This window comes from Mus caroli, chromosome 17 (assembly GCF_900094665.2).
Source record: "Mus caroli chromosome 17, CAROLI_EIJ_v1.1, whole genome shotgun sequence".
Taxonomy (NCBI): Eukaryota; Metazoa; Chordata; class Mammalia; order Rodentia; family Muridae; genus Mus; species Mus caroli.
The window spans coordinates 4,277,310-4,301,011 of NC_034586.1; the positions used below are offsets into that span (position 1 = coordinate 4,277,310).

A 23,702-nucleotide genomic window follows, 5' to 3' on the forward strand; every position below is an offset into this window, starting at 1 on the left:
TGATCTCAGCTTCTTTAGCTCCCATCTACGTGGGCATCGTTTTCCTGGGCTTCACCCCCGACCACCACTGCCGGAGTCCTGGAGTGGCCGAGCTGAGCCAGCGGTGTGGCTGGAGCCCGGCAGAGGAGCTGAACTACACCGTGCCGGGCCTGGGGTCTGCGGGTGAGGCCTCCTTCATCAGCCAGTGCATGAGGTACGAGGTGGACTGGAACCAGAGCACCCTTGACTGTGTGGACCCACTGTCCAGCCTGGCTGCCAACAGGAGCCACTTGCCACTGAGCCCCTGCGAGCATGGCTGGGTGTACGACACTCCCGGCTCCTCCATCGTCACTGAGGTACTAATGGGTAATGTACACATTGAAAGCAAATCAGTGTCTTTCTGAGGCAGGAAGGAAAGGCCCAACTTCCTGTATGCTGAGAGGGAGCAGGCTGTGTGCCCTGGCCCTCTGTGTTTGTCTCACCAATTGATGACACTGAGGCATAGCTGCTATGTGGGGGACCTGGTTGGTTTGTTTTTTTAAGAATAGTTTACATTTACATATAAGTATATATGTATGTATATGCATGTGGGTATGTACATGTCATAGTGTGTATATGTGTGCCCGTGTGTGTGTGTGTGTGTGTGTGTGTGTTTATCATGGTCATAAAACAGCGTGTAGTTCTCTCCTTCCGCCCTCTGAATGCCAGGGACTAAACTCTGATCATCAGATTTGGCAGCAGGCACCTTGCCCTTCTGAGCGTCTCCCTGGCTCAAAGCATCACTTTCTGTCCTTTAACTGACCCATCCCAGAATCTACAGTCTTCCCTGTGTCCCTGTGCCTGCTTCCCTGTGGTTGGTGCGGTGGAATCCCCTCATCTCCTCAGGTGGTAACAGGTGGCCTAAACCCTGGCCAGAGAGATAGTATGAGAATTGCCTCAGCTTGCCCCATCAGACTATGTGACACCAGCCAGGCCTCCTATCAGCTGGATAGAGCTGGGTAGATGCCTCAGTTTCTCTGAGCCTTGACTTCTCTGTAGCAGGCAGTATTACAATATCTTCACCCTCTGTGTTTGTAAGGATCAGTTGAAAACCAGGAAGATGATCCTCAAACGTAAACACAATTACACTGTTGATGGCCTAGAGGTGCTGTGAAGATATCCAAGAGGACTGACCCCACCATTATGTCACCTATTTGTACACTTGGCTTTGAAAGTCTTTGTTTGTTCGTTTGTTTTTGTTTTTGTTTTGAGGCACTGTGGAGCCATGATTGGCCTGGACTCTCTTTGTTGATCAGGCTGGGCATGGATTTACAGAGATCTTCTGCCTCCCAGCCTGCTCGGGATTAAAGATTTTGCCACCATACCCAGAGACGGAGGGAGGGAGGGAGGGAGGGGCAGTTTCGTAGAAAGTGGCAATAGATGTTTACCCCCTTCACAGACTCTTCTGACCCTGTGGGAGGTTTGTCCCATGGACAGGCATCAGGCCCAGGCTCAGAAGCTGTGCTAGAAATATCTCGGCTGTGGCCAGGGCACAGCTCACCTGGGCCATGGTCCTCCCCCAGCCAGCCCCGCCCCCACACATGCACATAGGGTTTCTTAGGATCCCTTCCTTCTTTCTTCCCTTTTCCTTAAAGGTTTTAACGTCAATACCGTCAATACCGGTAGGGCTGCCTCTGGGAGGAAGCCCAGTGTCTCTTCCCCCTGGCCTGCTTCTGGTTACCTACAGAATGAGTGCTAGACGCCTCGATTTATAAGATATCCCATCTCAGACTTCTTCCAATGACAGACACCAAGTTAAGATGGCTTACCTGGCAGGGATGCTCTGCTGGGAAATCTAGCAGCCGACCAAAACTGTCTCCTTGGTCCTGGTATACCCTTTGTTTGGTTGGGCTCAGACTAGTCTCAAGTTCACTATGTAGGAAAAGAGGACCTTGACCTTTTGAGCCTCCTGCCTCTACTTCCTGAGTTCTTGGATTACATGTGTTTATGTACCATTGCATAGTTTATGCTGTCCTGGGACTAGAACCCAGGGCCTCATGTATACTAGGCAAATGCTCCACCAACTGAGTTATATTTCCCAGGCCCACCTGAGCTCTTTCTTGGCTGCCTTGTCATCTCCCATCTCTTGTGAAGCCTTCAAACCTATCACTAACTTGATTCAGAGCCACCCACCAGGCTTAGATGGGACTGTTCCTCTACTTAAACAAGACCATTTACACTGGGCAGTAGGGTAGAGTTGCTGTGAAATAAAGCATGCCCAGTTGAAGTTGAGATAAACAACAACTGTTTCTATGTAGCACAGGCTGGCCTCAAACTCACAATGACCCTTCTTGCCTCAGCCTCCCAAGTACTGGGAATTAAGGTATGAACTACCATACCTGAATAACATCTCTTTATATATAAATGACATTATATATATAATTGTATATTATCATATTATATAAATACAAATATTCAAGGGATGTAGTATAATAATTATTTTGCAATAAAATTGTGTAATAAAATTATATTATATATTATGTGACTTAAAAATCCTATGTAATATTTGTATTTTCAACATCAGTTATCAGAAGAAAATATCATATACTATCTGCAACCTGTTCATTAGCTCAGTCTGAGTGATATGAGATTCTATCTTAAAAAACAAAACAAAACAAAACAAAACAAAACAAAACAAAAAACCCACAAAGAGATAAAAAAGTAAAGTGATTTGAGAAACAGCATTCAACACAGACGTTGTAGGACCCAATGTAGGATGTAAGAGGCCCAGGTGGGGTTTATGGGTCATGTCTAATTGAAGGGTTCTGGCTTAGGGGAGTGGGATAGGAAGCTGGGGAGCCAGGGATGGAGGACAGAGGAAGTAGACATCTGGGCGGGTGTTGAGGTGATGCCCTGTAAGGTTGGGGTAGAGGGGAGGGGAGAGACTGAAAACGGCAGAAAGTGTCTTAGGAAGAATTGACTGTCCACACATGGGGAGGCTCGAGCTTGGTGAATATGTTGGCTTTTGTAGTGGTACATGGAGGGACAGTGGGGGCCTGGCTTTGGAAGAAAGAAAGAGCATTGTGCTGGGCTGAGTTTGAAAGCCAGTGTGGTATCCATCTGGAAGCATTCAAGGGTAATAAGAAGCACAGATGTGAGGGCTGGGAAAGGGCTCATTTGGTGAAGTACTGCACTGTGCAATCAAGAGACCCAGTGTGTACACACAAGATCTGCCTTCAGACATCCAGAACGCCTGTTAAAAGCCAGGTATGGTAGCACGTAGCTGTACCCCATTGCTCCTCTAGTGAGATGGGAAATGGAAAGAGTCCCTCAAACCTTGTGGGCCAGCTAGCTTGGTGCACATAAGGGTAAACGAACGCAGGGCTGGTGAGCTGGTTCAGCTGGTAGAGGTCCTCGCCACCAAGCCTGACCACCTGAGTGGTCATCTCCTGCAAGTTGTCCTCTGATGTACACACCCATGTACACACCCATGTACACACACACACACACACACACACTCACATCCCACAGTAAATAAAAGAAAAAAGAGACCCTCTCTTAAACAAAGTGGAGGGTAAGGCTAACACCCAAGATTGTCTTATGACTTTCAGATGTATACATAGCATGTGCGTACCTGTCGTCCCACACACGTGCACACACACCATACACATGGATACACACACACACACACACACACACACCCCAGCATACACACACAAACACATTTCACACACAAAAAAGAAAAATGAGGTGGAAATTGATAGAGGAAGACAATGTTCACCTCAGGCCTCTGTGCACATGCATGCACATGTGCACGCACACATGTGCACCCACACAACATGTGCATGTAAGGCGAGGCAGGAGGGCAGTGGAGACCGGTCTGGGCAGGTGCTACGTCCTATTTGTTTTTCCATTTCAACTGCTTTCAAACTCCCCTCGCTTCCCTTCTTCTCCCAAACCAGAGAGATCGGGAGCTAAGTGTAGTTACTCATTTCTGCAAAACTAATTTTTAACTCATCATTGCCTTGGACATTGGAACTTGCTTTAGGAAGGAAGGCAAGTGACCTTTGGTTAGGTCCCACCCCAAGACTGAGGGATCGGGATCATAAGGCTCCTTCGGGGAAGGAATAAGATGTTCCTTAACTTTTGCTGCCCTTCCATGCTCTGTGAGCCCCAGCTTCACCACAGCCCACATATCAGGCCAGAGAGCAGGTGGGGTTTATGGGTTGTAGGCATTGAGCAATAGAGAGCAGCCTTTGGACAGAGGTCAGCTAAGGTGGCCACGTTGGTACTTCCCAAACTTACTTGCATTTGTGATCCACTGAGGTAGAAGCGGTAGAGGATGGGTGTTTGAACAAGGGCCCTGGTGACTCTGATAAGGCAAACTGGGAAGGTTGATTTGTACACTGGAAAAGTCACCTAGCCCTGGGGCAACCCTAGCAGGCACAGCCTGGGAACCCCCATGCCCTCTATCCTTACCTTCTCTGTGGGCCAGGGCTTGCTGTAGGGGCACAAATGTGTCTAGGGTACAGTGGATGGGTGGAGTTTGGGAGCAGGGCCTCTAGATGTTGATACTGGAGAAGGCTTGGGGGAGTGTTGGTTCTCAGGGAGTGGGGGCAACACTGAGTCAAGACAAGCAGGCTTCCTCTGGCTATGGCATCTCTCTGGATCCACACGCAGCCCCAGGGCAGAGTGGTCATCTCCACCCTTGAGGAAGGGGATAGAACATCCTACAGCAATGATAACTTGCAAAGATCAGACTGAAAACCAACAGCGGGGGCTGGAGGTTAAGAGCACCGACTGCTCTTCCAGACGTCCTGAGTTCAATTCCCAGCAACTACATGGTGGCTCACAACCATCTGTAATGGGATCTAATGCCTTCTTCTGGTGTGTCTGAAGACAGTGACAGTGTACTCACATGCATACAAGAAAATAAATCTTAAAAAACAAAAACAGAACAAAACAAAAAACTAAAAGAAAAGAAAACTAACAGTGGCCAAGAGAAGATCACGCTGAGGCCTAGGGGCAGAAGTCCCATGGGCTTTCCATCCCCTGGTGGCTTTAGTGACAGACCGAACATTGTCATGGGACAGAGTGGACCTACAAAGTGACAACTGTGTGGATGAACATATAGGACGTTGGATGCCCAGGACACCCAGGATGGTCTGTCCCACTGTGTCCTACTGGCAGAGCACAGCTCAAGGAGAAACCTGGAGAACTTGGGCCTCAGAAGGACACGTTGAATGGGTCTGTGAAACACCCCATGTAGGTGTGTGTAAGATGTGATAGGCAGAGAGAATCCAAGAGACACTGTTCAGGGGCTCATCATCCCCCATAGTGACAGCAGGGTCTGGGCACAGGATGAGGGGCGGCAAGGTTGCTACTTCTTCCTGGAGTTGAGTGGCAATGTGAACCTTGTGAATCTTTCAGAAAAGCAAGGGGCTGTGTCACAGAATGAACGAGCCAGTCACAGCAACCTCAGCCAGTTGAGTGCAGTATCTCTAAGACTTGAAGTCTTTGAACCTGTGATAGGGCAAGGGCATAGCTCAAAGGCCAACTTTAGAATCACGGGATGAGCTTATAAGATCTTAGCATTTAAATTAAAATGGTTCATCATTTACCAGTTTCCTACTCGCCCCCCCCCCCCCCGGAGCTCACAGCAGCCCTGGAGGGACACAGCATGAATGCTTTCCACTGGGAAACTGGGGCCTCAAGTTGCTTGGTGATCCGATCCGTGCTCTCATACCTCAAAGTGTTGCTCCAGGCTGCTCAAGCCATGGCTCCACAGTGCAGAGCAGAAGGACAGAGAGGACAAGAGGGTAGAAAGAGCTGTGCCAACCCTAGGGAAGGCCAGAGGCCTTATTCAGCACTCAGTCTGACCAGTCTGCCTCCTTCAGCTCTCAAGAGACAGTGAGCCAGCTGTGCACAGGCACGAGCCCTGCTCAGAATGAGCCCTGTGCTTTGGGCCAGTGTAGAGGGCAAAACAGACCCTGTGCATACAGATAAGCACTGGAGAAGCCAGGAAAGTTAAACACAGCTGGGTTCTTCAGTGGGGGGGCCTGGGGCATGTAGCCGCTCTTCCCGGAATGCCGGGAAAGAGATGGTTTTACAAGCTGGTCATCCTTTGATGTCTGATGAGAAAAGGCCCTGCCTGCATCTTCCAGAATTCTTGTTTTTACTTATCCCAGACCCTTTCCCCTAAATCACTGTAACTGCTTTTATGGCCGTAAAGCCCATTCTTGTGAGTGATGTCACTTGTGTTTACAGCAGCCTAAGTGACTCTGTGTTATCTCTGGGCCCAGACAATTCAGACTCCTCCAGGCATTTTGTTTACCTCAGTCAAGCTCCCCAGACCCTAAATCTTGGGCACTATCTCTGAGTCAACAGTACCCATTCTTGTGAAAGAAGCCAGATGTACTTCATAAAGAGGCTCAGTGTAAACATGTCTTAAATTGTTGTACCCATGGGACTGAGTTAATTGTTATCTGAATACCTTTTTTATTTTTAAACCTCTGGTTACAATAAAATCAGGCTGCTTTCCATTCTTGTCTTTTTTTCCCCATTAATTAATTAATTAATTAATTTTACATCTGATTGCCGTTCCCCCTCCTGGTCCCCCTTCACACAGTCCCGCCTCCCCTCCTCCTCCCTCTTTTCTTCTGAGAGGGTGCCCCCTCCCCCTCCCCAACTGTTATCTCCCAACTCTGGCGCCACAAGTCTCTTCAGGGCTAGGCACATCCTCTCCCACTGAGGCCATACAAGGCAGCCCTATTAGGGGAATGGATTCCACAGACAGTCATCAGATTTAGGGACAGTCCCTATAGAAGAATTGGGGAAAAGACTGAGGGCCCTTGAAGGTGATAGAAACTCCACAGGAAGACCAACAAAGTCTTAACCTAGACCCCTGGGAGCTCTAGAGACTGAATCAACCAAAGAGCTTACATGGGCTAGACAGAGCATAAACCCCCATCCCCCACATATATCACAGATGGGCAGCTCAGTCTTTATGTGGGTCCCCCAACAACTGAGTTTCATTTTCCTCTTACCCCAATTGTTTGGGCTCCAGGGGAATCACCACAGGCCAGGAAGGCCCTTGCCGGGCCTTTCCCCTCCAGGCCTCTAAGCAGAAGTGCACATCTAGGGCTGTCTTTTGTCCCCTAATTCTTCCCCTAGCTCTTCACACGCAGGACTCCCCCCCCCCCCCATCTCTCACACCCACCCAGTGAAGCTCTCTGTGTCTTGCCTCAGCCTCAGCCTGGGCCTTCTGTTTTACTGCTTCGTTAGTACTAGAGCCCAGCTAAGGATGTAATATCTACAGCTCTGACAAACGAGACTGCTTTTCTTTTTGACATAGGGTCTTACAGAGGCCAGACTGGCCTTGAACTTACTTTGTAGCTGAGGAGAGATAACCCTGAAGTCCTGATCTTCCTGTCTCTACTTTCCTGTCTATACTAGTATCATAGCACAGGCCACCATGCTGGGTTTTGCATTTCCTTTGTTACACTTACTTTGCACGTGGTTGTGTTTCTTTGTGTGTGTGTGTGTCTGTCTGTGTTTGCACACAGGTGCTTGCCTATAGAGGCTAGAGGTTGGTCATGAGTGTCTTCCTCTAGCACCATTCATTTTATTTAGTGAGGCAGGGTCTGCCTTTGCATGTAGAGCTCTATATTTTGGCTAGCTTGGCTGCTCAGCAAGTCCCTGGGAACTGCGGGTCTCCTCTGCCCAGCATTAGGGCTACAGACATGCACTGCCACACCCAGCTCTTCCCGTGGGGGTTGGGGATCTGAACTCTGGTCTCCACACTTGCTCGCATTACCCCCTGAGCCATCTCCATGGGCCTTGGTTGTATTTCCCTATGGAGAGATGCCCTGGCAGCCACCACTCCTCTGAGCGCGTCGAGCGGTTCTTGCTCTCTTTAGAATGATGTTTTGTCTAATGACAGCCAGTAGCAACTGTCTTCACAGACAAAGGTTTTGGGGAGAAGCTGGGTGTGGCGGGGCTAGGCCCAGGCTGGTGTTTTAGACACAACTGATCCCGTCTGGGGAGATGAACTTCCATGTGGCAGGCTGGTGGAGGATGGAGTAGGCTTTCCCATGATTCTCAGCTGTGTTCTCTCTCCACTGCTTCAGTTTAACCTGGTGTGTGGAGACGCCTGGAAAGTGGACCTTTTTCAGTCCTGTGTGAACTTGGGCTTCTTCCTGGGCTCCCTGGTTGTGGGTTACATTGCAGACAGGTATGTGAAGGCGGTCCACTTGAGCCAGGCTTTGGAGAGTGGACAGGGATGAGGGGTGTGGCTGGCCAGGATCTATTGCAGAGGGTGGTACAGGCAAGATGTGACAGTTGGGGCTTCAGGCTGCTGTGGGACTGTCGGCTGGGAAGCTGGGCAGTTGTGCAAGGGGCATGCAGGGCTGAGAGAATCGAAATGTTATGCTTTGAGCAGGGAGGTAGCCATGGGGCATTTTGGTTTGCAAGCAGTCAGTCTCAGCTCTCTGTGGGCCTGGACTTATGCCAGAGGTAGGCGTTCCAACTTAGACATGTGGAGTTTGGAAATGTGTTTAACTGGTCTAGGAGATGCACAAGAAGGCTGTCAGGTAGGCGAGGGGGTATATGCATGCTTGACCCCAGATTCTTAATTCCTCCCATGTACCTCTCTGTCTCTGCAGGTTTGGCCGTAAGCTCTGCCTCCTGGTGACCACTCTGGTCACCTCCCTGTCTGGCGTGTTAACAGCGGTGGCCCCAGACTATACATCCATGTTGCTCTTTCGCCTTCTGCAAGGCATGGTCAGCAAAGGCAGCTGGGTGTCTGGCTACACTTTGAGTAATTATACAAGGGCTGGATGGGGCGGGTGTCCCTGGGTCCATGACGGATGGGGATGAGGGATGAGGTAGTGGTGGGGTACAGCGAGGTGAATCAAATGTAGACATGGATGTTTGTGGGGTCTAGGAAAGGAAAGCAGGAAAGAGAGGGGAGGGGGAGAGGGAGAGAGAACGAACTAGGGCTGTTATTGTGTAGGTATGAGATCTCTTTCTCTCATCTGTCATATTTGGCAAGGAGTGTGCAGGAAATGAGGTAGGTAGAAGACAATTTTAATATTGTAGAAAGAATTAATAACCGCCCCTGCCAACAACAACAACAACAACCGAGCCAGGCTACAGATATAACTGACTTGATAAAAACCTAGGAGGACATGAGATGTCCGTATATCCCATATGTGGGGACAAAAGGAGGTTCTGCCTTGAGAAATGACGCCTCACTAGTGAGGGTCAGGTAGTGAAGGCTAGCCCATGACACCTATATGTTGAGCAATGGATTAAGAAAGGCCGTTTGGGGTTGAATCCATATTCCAGGTCCGAGTAGCTGTAGGAGTTGGGACAAGACACATCGTCCCTCTGCCTTAGTATCTTAGAAATGTGTCGATTTCATCCTGTGGGTTGTTTTGAGAAGTAGGTGTGTTGCTGGGTATCCAGCTGACCTGGAGCAGTGCCAGGGATGTAACCCCCTCTGTGAATGTGGCTGGTGCTGCCTGTAGGCACAGTGGTAGGGGATGGGGCACTGAGGTAGATAAGATGTCCCTCTGCCTCTTTGGCTCTCAAGGCTATGAGAGGGGCCTACAGACAGATGCCAAAGTAGATTTAGCTGGATATGGTAGGAGTCTCAGAAGACCTCTGCCCCCTGATGCTTCTGTTGGTTTCATGGCACTCTGCTCTGTCCCCTCTTGCTCACTGGTGGCTTTTTCTCAGTCTCCTTCTTGACTACTTAATACAGCAGGACCTTAGGACATTGGGCTCCTACAACTCCAAGCTGGTTCCTCTGTGGATCTTCCTTGGTGATACACACCAGTCTCCTGCCAGCTGCTCAGGCCCACACACCCCATGACTCCACCACCACCTTGTATCCCCATATTCCTACAGTGAATCTTGTTACTGACTTTCATTTCAAAATATGCCCAGGCACCACATGGAGAGTGAGGTTCTCCTGGCGCTCTGCAAGCCCTAGGTATTCCTATTGTCCCCTAACTCAGCCTTACTCCTCTGCCTTTGCACCCAACTCTATCTATCACCTGACTCTCCGCACAGTCCCTTCACCAGACAAGTGTGGCATCCTGGCCACCAAACTACGCTCCTACTGTATCTGTGGGGCTAAGCTGCTCCCCTCCCCTGTGGCTCTGTCCCATCCACTCACTTCCCAATAATCCTGGGTACAACAGCGGTCCCTCTGCCTTGGAGCCACCAATTTCCCTCCCTTGCTATCTCATGTCTTTGTAATGGAGTCCCATTCTATGCCCCCCATTGGGAGGGAGCCACTTGCCTTCCAATGCCCAGAGCAGAGCCAGGTTCCCACAGGCATGCTAAGGTCCTTAGAGTTAAGAGCCAGAACTGTAAGAGAATTTTCTAACTCAGCTCGGAGTTTCTGTGAATATTCAGGGAGGAGACGCTTAGGCCTTGAAGTGTGGCAGGGGAGACATAAATAGCAAGCAAGAAGACAATAAGGGGAGTAGCAAGAGAAAACCTAGCGACAAACTGGCCAGGCAAACCTGGGGGCCCAGGGTGAGTGGCAACAGGCCTGGGAGAGGCCAGCAGTGTAGACTTTTATGAGAAGGAGAGGGGAAAAATGTACAGAAGCAGACAGGAGCAGAGGCGGGTGAGGTGAAGCCTGTGGTTAAAGAGAAGCAGGAATCGGGAGCAAGCCTCACTCTCAGTCTTTCTTCTCTGGGACGTCCCTTTGACCTCCATTTTTTTTTCTCAGTCACAGAGTTTGTCGGCTCTGGCTACAGGAGAACGACGGCCATCTTGTACCAGGTGGCCTTCACAGTGGGGCTAGTGGGGCTTGCTGGGGTGGCCTATGCCATTCCAGACTGGCGCTGGCTCCAGCTGGCAGTGTCCCTGCCCACCTTCCTCTTCTTGCTGTATTACTGGTAATAATGCTTTCCCTACCAGAGACTGGGTGGCTCTGAGTGACCTTTCTGCTCCATTCTGTGTCTGCTTGCAGGGCTGGACTCTGGGGTCACAGAGAGCTGTGTGCTGACCTTGGCCACTACACAGGCCACTGTCCAAGAGGCATGAATCTGCACTGTCACTCCTGCCTGCCCGGGGCTTACACATCTTCCTCTATCGTAGCTACGCATGTTATTCTTTTGATGTGCCCAGGGCTCCTTACAGTGCGGGCTGCATTGCTTACACAGAGCACCCCACCCTCAGATACAAGAATGATACCACAGGAAAGCCTGCAGGCAGACTGCCCATCTTGAAGGGTTTGCACCTTCTTCCAGAAACACAAGGCTGAGCCCACCACAGGGAGAATGGCCTCAGGGAGTCAGCCCTGCACCTGTATTTAACAGTGTGTTACCCAGAGGCCCTGGGAAACCTTGGAGATAGTCTTCATGAACGATCTAGCACAAAGATGACAGACAAGAGGATGCTTTACTGCCATGGCTGCCACATTCTGCAGTCCCCAGCGCCCCTTGAGCAACATTGCTTTAAGTCAGCTCACTTCTCTTTGTTGCCTGCTTTCCCTCCCTCCCCTCCCCCTTCCAGTCTCACTTCATGTTTCACAGTGTCTCCATTAACCAGGCTCTCCCCTGCCTGTCATCTAGCTACACAGCACAGCAGGCACTTGGTCTCAGTTAAGAGAGCTTACAAGCAAAGAGATAAGTGGCAGGGCTCTCCACTGGCAACCTTCTCTAGGGAAGATTCATACAGAGCCATTCTAGAACATGAACACCCCCAATGAAGTGTGTTTTGTTTGTTTGTTTGTACACAGAATTTCCCTGTATAGCTCTGGCTGTCCTGGAACTCCCTTAGTTGTAGACTAGGCTAGCATCAAACTCAGAGATCTGCCTGCGGTCTGCTTCCTGAGTGCTGGGATTAAAGGCATGTGCCACCACTGCCTTTAGTGTCAATCTTCACAAAGTATGTGCTTTGTGGGTTCGAGGGAATTAGCAAGGGCACAGCGCTAGACTGTCTGTGCATGGAAGAAGTCGCTGCAGGGAAAGGGCGGATTTTACTTCAAGGGACACTGAGCTAGATCCAGATTCTGCCTGGGAGCTGTTACCTGGGTGATGGATGGGGTCTAAGGAGCCTGTCTGCTCCCTGCAGAGTGAGAAGGTCCTTTCTGGTAGAAAGGACCCTGGCTATTTATGGATTTTAGCAGGAGACCATGCCTGAGTTGTGTAAGACCATGGCACTGGAGGCTCAGTCTCTGAGCTGCTATTTCCCAGTCCTGTGTGAGAAAGGCTCAGAGTGGACACAGTGATGTATGCCTATAATCCCAGCACTTTATTAACAAGCATCTCGGGGAATCACAGTCCTTGAGGATTTTGGACTGCTCTAAGCCATGCATCGAACGAATCACTCTTGCTAAGGGTTAGGTGGGGCAAATTCTTAGGAAAAGGCCCTGAAGTTATGAGCTTGTCTGCAGGTTTGTCCCAGAATCCCCCCGGTGGCTGTTGTCTCAGAAGAGAACCACTCAAGCGGTAAGGATAATGGAGCAAATTGCACAGAAGAACAGGAAGGTGCCCCCTGCTGACCTGAAGGTACTGAAATTTAAGGGTTCTCCTCTCTGTGGGGTTGGGGCATGATTTACATGGGGTCCCTCCTTGGAGGACTGTCATGTGCATACAGACCAGGTGTGGTGATGCCCGAGTCTCTCCCAGATGATCTGCCTTGAGGAAGATGCCTCAGAGAGGCAGAGTCCTTCGTTTGCAGACCTGTTCCGCACCCCCAACCTGAGGAAGCACACCCTCATCCTGATGTATCTATGGTGAGCATCCTCCCTGCACATCCTCTGGGGCTGCTGCTGTCCAAATGCTGGGTACCAATGAGCTCTTGCACTGAGAGGAGCTGAGCACAGTCCTGGCGTCTGAGTCTTCAAAAGGCCTTTCTGCTCCCTTGTTTTTAAGAACAGGTGAGAGATTTAATACTGAAAAAAGGTGAAGAAGCACAAAGAGTGTCTGAGGCTACCTCAATCTAAGCATCTGAGGCTAGCCCAGTTTAAGTGTCTTATCTTCTGGGCTGGGGTAGGGGAGAAGGTTCCAGTAGCTTAGTGCCTTTACATACTTTTCCTCAGATCTGAAAACCTTGTGACCCACTCTGGTTCTCATGCATCCTTAGTTCATGGGTAAGGACCTGGTAGCATGCAGATACACTTTTTCCCTATGCCTGCCAAGGGCAGTTTGCGGGCCCCTACCTGCTTTCATGAGGAAGAACTCTAGAATTCTACCTGTTACCCCAGGACATCAGATAGTTCTCAATACATGGCTGTCTTCGCAAAACAAACTGAGTCTTATGCTATTCCCTTAGTAGCTAAGACCAAGCTGCTGGGCTCTGGGCCTCCTCTCTTACACAGGAACTGCCCTGAACCCTGTTTGCTTTCCTTTGTTTAGTGGAACACAGAGGCAAGCTAGTAAGGTATTACCTGGCACATAGTAGGTCTGTGGTAAATGTTTACTTAATGAGTAATCATGGTTCCATGGATTCCTCTGACCTTTTTAGACATTGGGCTCCCCACTCTTTGGTTTCCTTCACCTCCTTCATTGAGGTCCTGTGCTCAGCCATGGGTGTTACAGCTGTCCACGTGGCTACCCTGTGTTTGACTCAGGAGTGTGTCTCCTCCACGTAGCACCCGTGACCCACTGCAGATGGGAACAGTAGCTTGCTCTGCTGTCCTGCCCAGGTTTCTCATCTGCATCGCAGACAGCCCCCCCCCCCCACCCCCCAAGAAGGTGTCTCTAATTCCTAGCTCCCATCCCATGGCCCCTCAGTGAGCTCTATATAAACTTGGCCTCGAAAGTGTGGGAGGATCCGCGCGGTTTCTCGGGCGTACTTTCCATCCTGTGGGGAGCACTGAAAAGGGTCACCTCATGTTCCACGGCAGCCTGTGTCCACCCCACCTCCCTGGGGCTGCGCATGGCGAGGCGGTCGCGCTTTCTCAGACTATCCTGTGTTTTCCACTGGCTTCTGAACCCATCGGGAAGGCAGCTGTATTCTTTCTTGTGACCTACTTGGCCTCCTATGGCTCAGACCCAGGATGACTCCCACCATCTCTCTTCCACCCTCTCTACCTGCCTAGTGTGTGCGTCGTGCGTCTGTCTGTGTCCATGGAGGCCCAGGGTCAATATTAGATATCTTCTATCACTCTTCACCTTTATTTTTGAGGCAAAGTCTCTCACTGACCCTGGAGCTTGACACCTCATCTAGACTGCCTGGCCAGTTAAGCCTCCTGGATCTTCCTGTTTGTGCCGCCCCAGCTCCGAGGTTGCAGAGTGCACCCCATCGCACTGGCTTTTCACAATGGTGCCGAGGCCCTGCGCTTGTACAGAAAGCACTTTGCCAATGGAGCCGTCTCCCTAGCTCATACCTGCTTCTTCATTACCGCAACCCGGGGTGGGGGTGGGGGGCTGCTTCGACATCTTGGTCATGTGACCAGATGAGAGTACCTGTACCAGTCTGTGTCACAGGGAACTCATCGGTAGTGTGAGAAGCAGCACGCCTAGCTCACAGGAGTCTGGAAGCAAGTGAGACAATCTGTGTAAAGCTGTGGTGGACAACAGCGGCAGGGGTAGTTTAATATAGATGCAATTCCAGGTTTTGCCAAAAGATGGCAGCACTTATTCATTGACTGCTTGACCAGTTATACAGTTTTTTGTTTTTGTTTTGTTTTGTTTTGTTTTTCCCCTTAACTGGTGGTGTGGGATTGAAAGCCATTCTTCATGCTGGGGTGCTAGTTTCTTATGGATTAAAATCTTACCATTCTAGGCCAAGTTTTATGCAATAGTGGCAGTTTCCAAAGTAGTATCATTACCCCTTAATGACACGCAGGTCCCTTTAAGTTGGGACTTGAACAGCTGATTTAATGTCTTCATTGACTTGGCAACATGATGTTGCCAGGCTTTCCTGGAATATGGATAGGGTTGGTGTGGTGGGAGAAGAGAGAACATGAACAGTGCCTGACACATCAGCTCTGTGGAGCTAGAGACCTAGCTAGCTGGGGATCTTTGACTTGGGGAGGATGGCACTGATGGCCATGGTAATACCTTTGCTGTGTGACAGGAGCTACACTAGGCTCATTTGCCTGCTATCTCAGTAAATTTTCACAACAGAGAACTATCCTACAGGCCATCACTATCCCACCCACAGAGGAGAAGATACACAAAGTATACAAAGTAACCTGAAGCCAGGTCTTGTGCGCTAGCTTCTTGCCTACACCTGCTCTCTATTCCGTGGCCTGAATGAGTGTAAGAGATGACTCTGTGTGGGGCTCGGGGAAAGTCCCAGATACCTGAACTTGAAGCAATAGGAATATCCAGTTGCAATCTTTCCCTGTCTTCCTGTTTCAGAGATCCCAGGAGTAGGGGGAGGGGAGCTTTAAAAGTAGGCGTATTGGAGATGCCTGTGAGACACACTGTGGGGACACAATCAAGGATCCCAGTAGGGTACTCTTCATGTCACCCCAGGGTGTCTTGTACCATGTGACCTGTTCTGTTCAGCTAACTGGATTCCTTGGAGCTGGCTTGTGACTTGTCATCTCCTCTTTGCAGGTTCTCTTGTGCTGTGCTGTACCAGGGCCTCATCATGCATGTGGGGGCCACAGGGGCCAACCTCTACCTGGACTTCTTTTATTCTTCTCTAGTGGAATTCCCTGCGGCCTTTATCATCCTTGTCACCATTGACCGCATTGGCCGCATCTACCCAATAGCGGCATCAAATCTGGTGGCGGGGGCAGCCTGCCTCCTCATGATCTTTATCCCACATGGTAAGTTGTCTGGTTTCATCGCTTCTCAGGTGACCAAATTGTGGGGACAGTGTTGTAACCCTCTGATAAGCGTCTGGAACAAGAACAAAGGCAGGGTGTTTCCTTGGCTAGACTTGAAGCAGTTTTAGATTGAGGTATAGTAAACATATAACAAGCATGTTCTAAGTGAATGAATGACTCAATTTGTTAAGCATACAGATACCTGGGCTGCAGACTTCATGATCAATTCCACTGCTCTGCCAACCACCTTTCCTGACCTCTTGCCACAGATTAGCCCAGGAACATAAATAGAGCCGCCTTGCATGTACACCCCCCCCCACCCCAATTCCCCTGTTTCCACTATACCAGCGAGGCGTTTCTATGCTGTCATACGACTGTGTAGGCTACTGTTTTTCTTAATATTGTCTTACTCTTTATATGAACATCACACTGTGGGATGCCCTCCAGTGATCATTGCCTGTAGTGTTTGTCCACTGGGAGATCATTGCCACAGAGTCCTTCTTGGTGGACATGGGTCCTTTGTTCCCTTGGGGTCATGTCTGTGAGCACACCAGCAGAATCCACAGGGACATCCAAGCTTAGCTTCAGTGGATGCCTGACAGCTTTCCAAAGATGGGCCAGGCCACTTTCTGCTTCCTACAGTGACATGGGAGTGTTCCAGTTGCCCCACACCCTCTGTAGCTCTTTGTCCTGCAAGTCTTCAATGGCAGTCAGGTGGTGGGTGTGAGCACTGCCTCATGATTCTTACAACCCAAGACAAACACGTTGCGTAGAGGGTCCAGGCAAAGTTACTTGAGGTGGCTTTAATTTGAGCACATGCATTGCCTTTCGTGGTGGAAACTATAGATTCCTATGAAGGCAGGGGGGCTATCCCTCCTCCCCACACCCTTTTATTGCGCCTGCACTGTAAGCCTAATGAGTCGCTTTGGCAGTCTCTCATGCAGGGAGTTATGGGAAAGATCTGCACATCTTGGATTTTCTCGAGTTATCCTGGTCAGGACATGAAAGTTGTGTGTGTGTGTGTGTGTGTGTGTGTGTGTGTGTGTAAGGAAGTCTCTGTAGTGTCTCTGAAGTAAGACCCCCTCTCTTCTCCTTCATCTTCTTATTCCTAGAATCCCAACTAAGATTTTTAAACTGCATTGCATTGAGGCTGGGAAGGGGAGTGTAGAGGTTGGAGGCCTTTTTAAAAATTTCTTTATTTTTGATGGTCAGAGCTAGGGCATTGCTGATCCTAGGACCCTCCTGGCCTTAGCATCTCCACTGGCTCTCTCCTAGGCCCTCCTGCTGCAGTGGTCCTTTTTGGCCTCTATAAAGCATCTTAGGGCATTTCAGGCACTGGTGGGTTCTGGCGCCTCATCAGAAAGAGTAGAGTAAGTGCCTGCTGTGGGTTGACTCACAGAGAAGGGTGAGCATCGATTCCATCGGGATCAGGAGACCTTGCTAAACCTAAGTGGAATGGGACAGACCATGTGGGTGTCTGGGATAGGGCTACCCTTTACCTTAAAGGAACAGTTAACATCTGAGCACCGGGTGTTGGACAGTTAGGGGAGCAGGTGGCATAGGGCCCAGAGTTAGCTGGAGACACCAACTGTAGCCCAATATTGGGAGCAAAACACTGGTGGCTTTGGCAGGAGTGACTTAGCTAAACTTCTGTGTACGTGGATCTTTGACTGCCCCAGACTGAAGTACAGGATAGAGGTATCTGTCCTCTGAGGGCAAGGATGCCAGCAAGTTCCAGTGACCTAATTGGTATGGATCTTCCGTGGGCAGAGTAGTGGAGTTAAGATCATGTGTACCCACGGGCAAGAAGTCTCCATTCTCTTTGAGACATCACCAGTAAAGTCAGTGTCTGGGGACAGGGCCAAGATGACATGTGTGTAAATATATAGAGACTTTCTTAGGGAGGGCACCTGGCTCAGAGTCATGGGCGCTTGAGCTTTGGTGGCGAGGCAGGCCAAGCAATGCGTGATAAATCGCAGTACCCTCCCTCCATGTGCAAAACCTTCCTTTCTTTGCTTGGAAATGAAGTCTAGGTTGAGGCTTAGTTCAAGGGCTACACCACGCCACCTGTGCCTCAGGTCCCGAGCTAACAACATCATCCTGTGTAATAGCTACAAGCCAGAGTTTCATTGCTGTGGCCAAGCTGGGCATTCATGTTACCCCGACTCTCACAACTGCCTGCAAGCTGTGTAGATTCACTCCTCGGGGGCTCAGCAAGCGAAGGTGCAGAGAAATACATAGCTCATTTCTGTTCGGCACAGCTGGTGGAGGCAGACACTTCAGTATTTCTTCTGCACGATGGAACCTTCCAGAATATGTCATTAGAAAGTCCCTCAAGTCACTTGGGCATCCGTTTACTAAGTGAAGATATAGCCAAGTGAGGCTGTCAGTGGTCCTAACCAGCCCAGTCCAGTCAGTCTCCTCTGTCAGCTCCAGTTCATCCAGGGAGTGTTCTTGCTCCAACTGTCTTCTTGTTTCTTCCTAGAGCTGCATTGGTTGAATGTGACCCTCGCTTGTTTTGGCCGTATGGGAGCTACCATTGTGTTGCAGATGGTCTGCCTAGTGAACGCTGAGCTGTACCCTACATTCATCAGGTGAGGCCACAAATGGGTTAGACACTGAAATAGCCACCGGATAGCCAGGCAGAGAGCAACATTTCTTTCCTTTTCCTTTTCCTTTTCCTTTTTCTTTTTTCTTTTTATTGGATATTTTCTTTACTTACATTTCAAATGTTATCCCCTTTCCTGGTCACTCCGCCCTGGAAGCCCCCTATCCCATCCACCCTCCCCTGCTTCTATGAGGGTGTTCCTCCACCCACCCATTCACTCCCTCCTCTCCACCCTTGATTCCCCCACACTGGGGCATCTATCGAGCCTTCATAGGACCAAGGACCTCTCCTCCCATTGATGCCTGACAAGGCCATCCTCTGCTACATATGCAGTTGGAGCCATGTGTACGCCTTTGTTGATGGCTTAGTCCCTGGGAGCTCTGGGGGGTATGATTGGTTGATATTGTTGTTCTTCCTATGGGGTTGCAAACCTTCAGCTCCTTCAGTCCTTTCTCTAACTCCTCCATTGGGGTTCCCATGCTCAGTTCAATGGTTGGCTGTGAGCATCTGCCTCTGTATTTATCAGGCACTGGCAGGACCTCTCAGGAGACAGCCATATCAGGCTCCTTTCAGCATGCATTTCATGGCATCCACAATAGTGTCTGGGGTTGGTAACTGTATATGGGATGAATCCCCAGGTGGAGCAGTCTCTGGATGGCCTTTCCTTCAGTTTCTGCTCTACACTTTATTTCCATATTTGGAGAGCAACATTTCTAAGGCATCCCTGTAAGAAGCCTGCAAGCATGGGGCACTGTCCTGGGACAGAATTCTCGACAAAAGCAACTTAAGGAAGGAAACGTTTATTCTGGCTCATGGTTCAAGGAGGTCTATGATGGTTGGGAAAGTACAGTTTGTCAGCACGGGAGGCTGGTGAGCTGTTCACTCTGCCTCGGGGAGCCAGGAAGTAGAGACTAAGCAGGAAGTGAGGTCAGACTATAAAACCAAGGCCCCTCCTAGTGACTCGGTTCCTTGTTTGTAGAGAAATGATGAGTGAAGTGGTTTCCCTACTATTGGACCGTCTTTGCTGTTGTTGGGTTGTGGTTCTTTATATTATATTCTGCATATCAGGCCCTCATCAGATGCTGGGCCTGTATGTAATCATCTTCCACTCAGAAGGGTGCCACTCTGTGGCCTGCAGCCCCAGTGAGCACAGGTTTTACATTTTCACATGGTCCAGCATCATTTTTCCTCCTGCCGTCCTGCTTTGGTATTGAAGAACTCTCTCTTCTCCCTTAAAGTCTCAGATTCAGAGAGTGAAAATGGCTCTTTCTGACATACAGCTTTGTGAGTTTGAGTGCTGTATGGGTCACACGCTCGTATACATTAACATGTATTATTCTTCAGCTTTTGGCTCTGTTTGCATAGTTTCGCTTTCTCCAGACCGTCAGCAAATGAAAGGCTGTGACATGTAGACTGTTGCTTGGCTTCTGCGACTGATTGTGATGGGCCGTGTTCACTTCACTGCACTTGTCAGTGCCTTGTCCTTTCCTGGAAAGTATTCTAGATGTGAGTGCTTAGTACCTGCTTCTCCATCCGTGGGTGAACCTAGCTGCCAGCATAGGGTGACAACAGGTCAGCTACTCCACACGTCCTAAAACCATTGAATGAACACATGTTTGAATCTGGTGAACAGAGGAATGGGATTGGAGGGTCACAGTTAGATGAGCATGTGTTTTTATTTTCAAGACAGGGTTTCTCTGTGAACTTTCTCTGTAGATCAGGCTGGCCTTGAACTTGGAGATCCACCTGTCTCTACCTTCCAAGTGTTGGGATTAAAGGTGTTCACCACCAGCAGTGGGCTGTGTTTAGTTTTATATTTATAAAAACGATTTTACCAAGATGCAGTACCTTTTTGCATCCTCCAGGCATATGTAGAGAATGCAGGTCAGTGTGTAGTGTAGCCACTTTGAGATCCTCCCGGGAGGTCAAAGCATCATGGTAGTTAGGCTTTTCCTAGCCCCAGATGATGTTCAGTGTCTGCACATGAGCTCATTGCCACCAGTATTCTAGGAACTTAGTTTCAGAGTTATATGTATCGTGTGTGTGTGTGTGTGTGTGTGTGTGTGTGTGTGTGTGTGTGTGTGTGAGTGCCTGCATGTGTGGTTTGTGTGAGTATATGTGCCTGTGTGTTTGTGTGAGTATGTGTGTGTGGTGTATACCAGTGCTTACATGTGTGATTTGTATGACTGTGTGAGGATATGTGTGTGTTAGATGTGTGTGTGTGCTTGTGTGTGTGTGTGTGTGAGAGAGAGAGAGAGAGAGAGAGAGAGAGCCTGCATGTGTGGTTTATATGAGTATGTGTGTTTGTGTGTATGTGTATAGGTGTGTATATGTGTTTGTGTGTGGAAGTCTGATCTCAACTTGCAGAAGGCTGTTCTCTCCTTCCACCTTCTCCTTCCTTAGTTCTTGGGGATTGAACTGAGGTCATCAGGCTTGGCAGCCTTGGTGACTTTACTGCTGACCCTTGTCTCCAGCCCCAAGCTCTAAACATGAAGTGAAGAAGATTTTAATTGTTAAAGCAACTACTTTATTTGACATTTTAAAAATGGCCATTATCATAACCTGCCCTGGGTTAGAATATGACTATTACCTTAAAATTTCCTCCCCATGAATAATGTATTTCTTCTTCATTTGTTCTTGTGAAAATGTCTTAGAAACATTCCAGCTCCCTAGTTTGTCTAACACCCGCAGCTTTCCGAGCCAGAAGACACAGATGATAGCGGCCTACTCTTGGCTTTCTTCTGCCAATTCCTTTATTAGAAGAACATGGTTTAGAATCTTGCTTGTAAAGAAATTGCTTGGTCTGAGCACAAGGAGATGAAGGAAAATTAAGGATACAGTATTTTCCCAGGCCTTCCAGGGAGGGCTACATAGTGAGACCCTTTCTCAAAAACCAAATCAAAACAAAACAAAATGAAACATCAAACCAAGAAAACAACAAAAAATTCAGAGAGATATAGATATAGATAGATAGATAGATAGATAGATAGATAGATAGATAGATAGATGATAGATAGATAGGATCTTCTATGTTTGTACTTTTTAGTCCAGAGTCTAAAAATGAAAGAGCCAGGACAAATAAGTCTACTGTCATAGTTACCAGATTCAAAGAAATGGCCTATCAAATGTGCTGTGTGTCACTGTGACAAAATATCTAAGATGATCAACTTTTAAGGAAAGGTCTGTCTTAACACCTTCTTTCGGAGGTTTCAGTCTATGTTCACTTGACCCTGTTGCTGTGGGCTTAGGACTTGAGATCTCAAGATAGCACAAAGCATTATGGCCAGAATGTGTGGCTAGAAAGAAAAACAGAGAGAAAGGACCAGAAAGGACTGGGGTCCTCATCTCCCACTTCAAGGCATTCTCCCGATAACCAACCTTCTTGCAATTAGGCCCTGCCTCCTAAAGCAGTGAGTCTCAACCTTCCTAGTGCTTGGACCCTTTAATGCAGTTCCTCATGTTGTGGTGACCTCCAATCATAAAATTATCTCATTACTAACTTATAAATATAATTTTGCTAATGTTATGAATTGTAGTATAAATATCTGATAGGCAGGATATCTGATAGATGACTCACAAAGGGGTTCATGACCCACAGGTTGAGAACTGCTTTCCTAATGGCTGCATCAGGCAGTGACCAACTGTGCAACACACAGGCTCATGCAAATGCTTTCCTAAATAATAACAGTTACCAAGCCTGGTCTCCCATGGAGGTGGCCCATTGTCTCCTTCCTGAATGACCCTTTCCACTGTGCATAGGATAATGAGCAGTCACAGAAAGTAGGAGAAGAAGCTGGATGGCCAGGAACAACCTCAAACCCAGTGCCTATGAACACACACACAGCCATGTGAGTCCCAGTATTAACAGTCAATTGAATCAAATGCATATAACAAAATGACAGGACAGTCATTTTGGCTGCCCATTACTCTGTAAGCACTCCTGATTCAAAGAAAGACTATTTGAACTACAGACCCTCAACTTATTCACAGGGATGTCTGTGCTGAGTAGTTCTCATCTTCACACTCTGGGCATCAGACTCATTTGGTGTTGATAACAGGCATTGGTATTTGGTATGAATCTGGGTCTTACTAAACTTAGCCACACAGAGATACTGTGTTCTCTTTCCAAGCGATAACATATCGCAGCCCTGGGACAGGAGTGGAGTGCAGCTGCAGTTTAAGTCTGAGAACACACGTGCTTGCTCATCTCCGTCAGTCTGTAGCCCTCCTTAGACTCCTTAGCCCTCTAGGAGTGAGGGCTAAGCATCTGAGAGTACAATTGCAGAGGTAGGCTGTATTTTTCAGCCGTCTGAACAGTGATCAGTCTGTACCCATCTCCACTCTAACCTGCTGCCTTCTCTCCGCACAGCTCTTCCTACTCCTATGGATTTGGGGGTCCTGGCTGATCTCGTGCCTGCTCTAGGATGCCGTTCACACCTTGAAGGTGAAGCAGGCATGTGATCTGTCTGGTCTCTGTCTTCCCAGGAATCTCGGGATGATGGTGTGCTCTGCCCTGTGTGACCTAGGTGGGATCTTCACCCCCTTCATGGTGTTCAGGCTGATGGAAGTTTGGCAAGCCCTGCCCCTCATTTTGTTTGGTAAGACTTCATGGTCTATTCTTTCTTTTCATCTGGTGGAGGGCAATTGTGTGAGCACTTGGCAGTTGCTTGTAGATCGAGTGTCAAGGGTGGGCTTCGACTGTCTCCTAGTTCATTCTATCTCGAATTTCAGGAACCAGTAAGATGCAATTCCCATGTAGTTGGCAGAGATTTTTGTCCTGTGGCTCCAGAATCAATCCATCATGCACTCCAATGGCTGATGATCTTTTGACATAATCTACTTTCTAATGCACTGGATGTCTGATTTGTAGGCCCTGAGTATGTCATTTCTGGGCTATGATTGTGTTGAATGACTACCCCTTTCTGAGTGTGGTGATACTCATCAATCATCCCAGCACACTGGAGGCTAAGAAAGGACAACCCCAGGACCAAGGGCCTACAAGGGCTGTGCACGAGACCCTGTCTCGGAGAGCCCAGTGGGGAGGGGCACAAAGAGACACGTGGGAACCAACAGTGTTCTGTGTCCTCTCTGCTGGTAAAGCTGGGCTGGGGAAAGAAGATGGAAATCCTGTTTCTGTCCCCAGACCTAGAGCAGGAGGGGTCCGAGACCTGCTTACCTGTCAGCAGAAGGATACATGTCTGCTTGTGGGAAGAGAAATGCCAGGCCTGGCACAGGCCAATGCATGGGAAAGGCAAAGGAGGGAGAAAGTTAGAGAGTGGATAGAAGAGAGAGGAAAGGGAAGAGAATAAGAGAGAGACAGAAAAGGAAGGAAGGAAGGGAGGGAGGGAGGAAGGAAGGAAGGAAGGAAGGAAGGAAGGAAGGAAG

General features: G+C 48.9%; 1 protein-coding gene across 1 annotated transcript in view; it reads left to right on the forward strand.

Moving 5' to 3' along the window:
* Window positions 1–5: 5 nt before the first annotated feature.
* LOC110283911 (solute carrier family 22 member 1) overlaps window positions 6–23,702 on the forward strand; it is a gene marked incomplete at its 5' end in the record, with an annotated part of 26,497 nt that continues 2,800 nt past the window's right edge. The window contains 9 exons of the mRNA XM_021149456.1: window positions 6–335; window positions 8,088–8,191; window positions 8,622–8,776; window positions 10,706–10,874; window positions 12,377–12,491; window positions 12,612–12,718; window positions 15,495–15,709; window positions 18,195–18,303; window positions 22,803–22,915. Coding sequence (XP_021005115.1) covers window positions 6–335; window positions 8,088–8,191; window positions 8,622–8,776; window positions 10,706–10,874; window positions 12,377–12,491; window positions 12,612–12,718; window positions 15,495–15,709; window positions 18,195–18,303; window positions 22,803–22,915 — 1,417 coding nt within the window. The remainder of the gene's footprint in view (window positions 336–8,087; window positions 8,192–8,621; window positions 8,777–10,705; window positions 10,875–12,376; window positions 12,492–12,611; window positions 12,719–15,494; window positions 15,710–18,194; window positions 18,304–22,802; window positions 22,916–23,702) is intronic.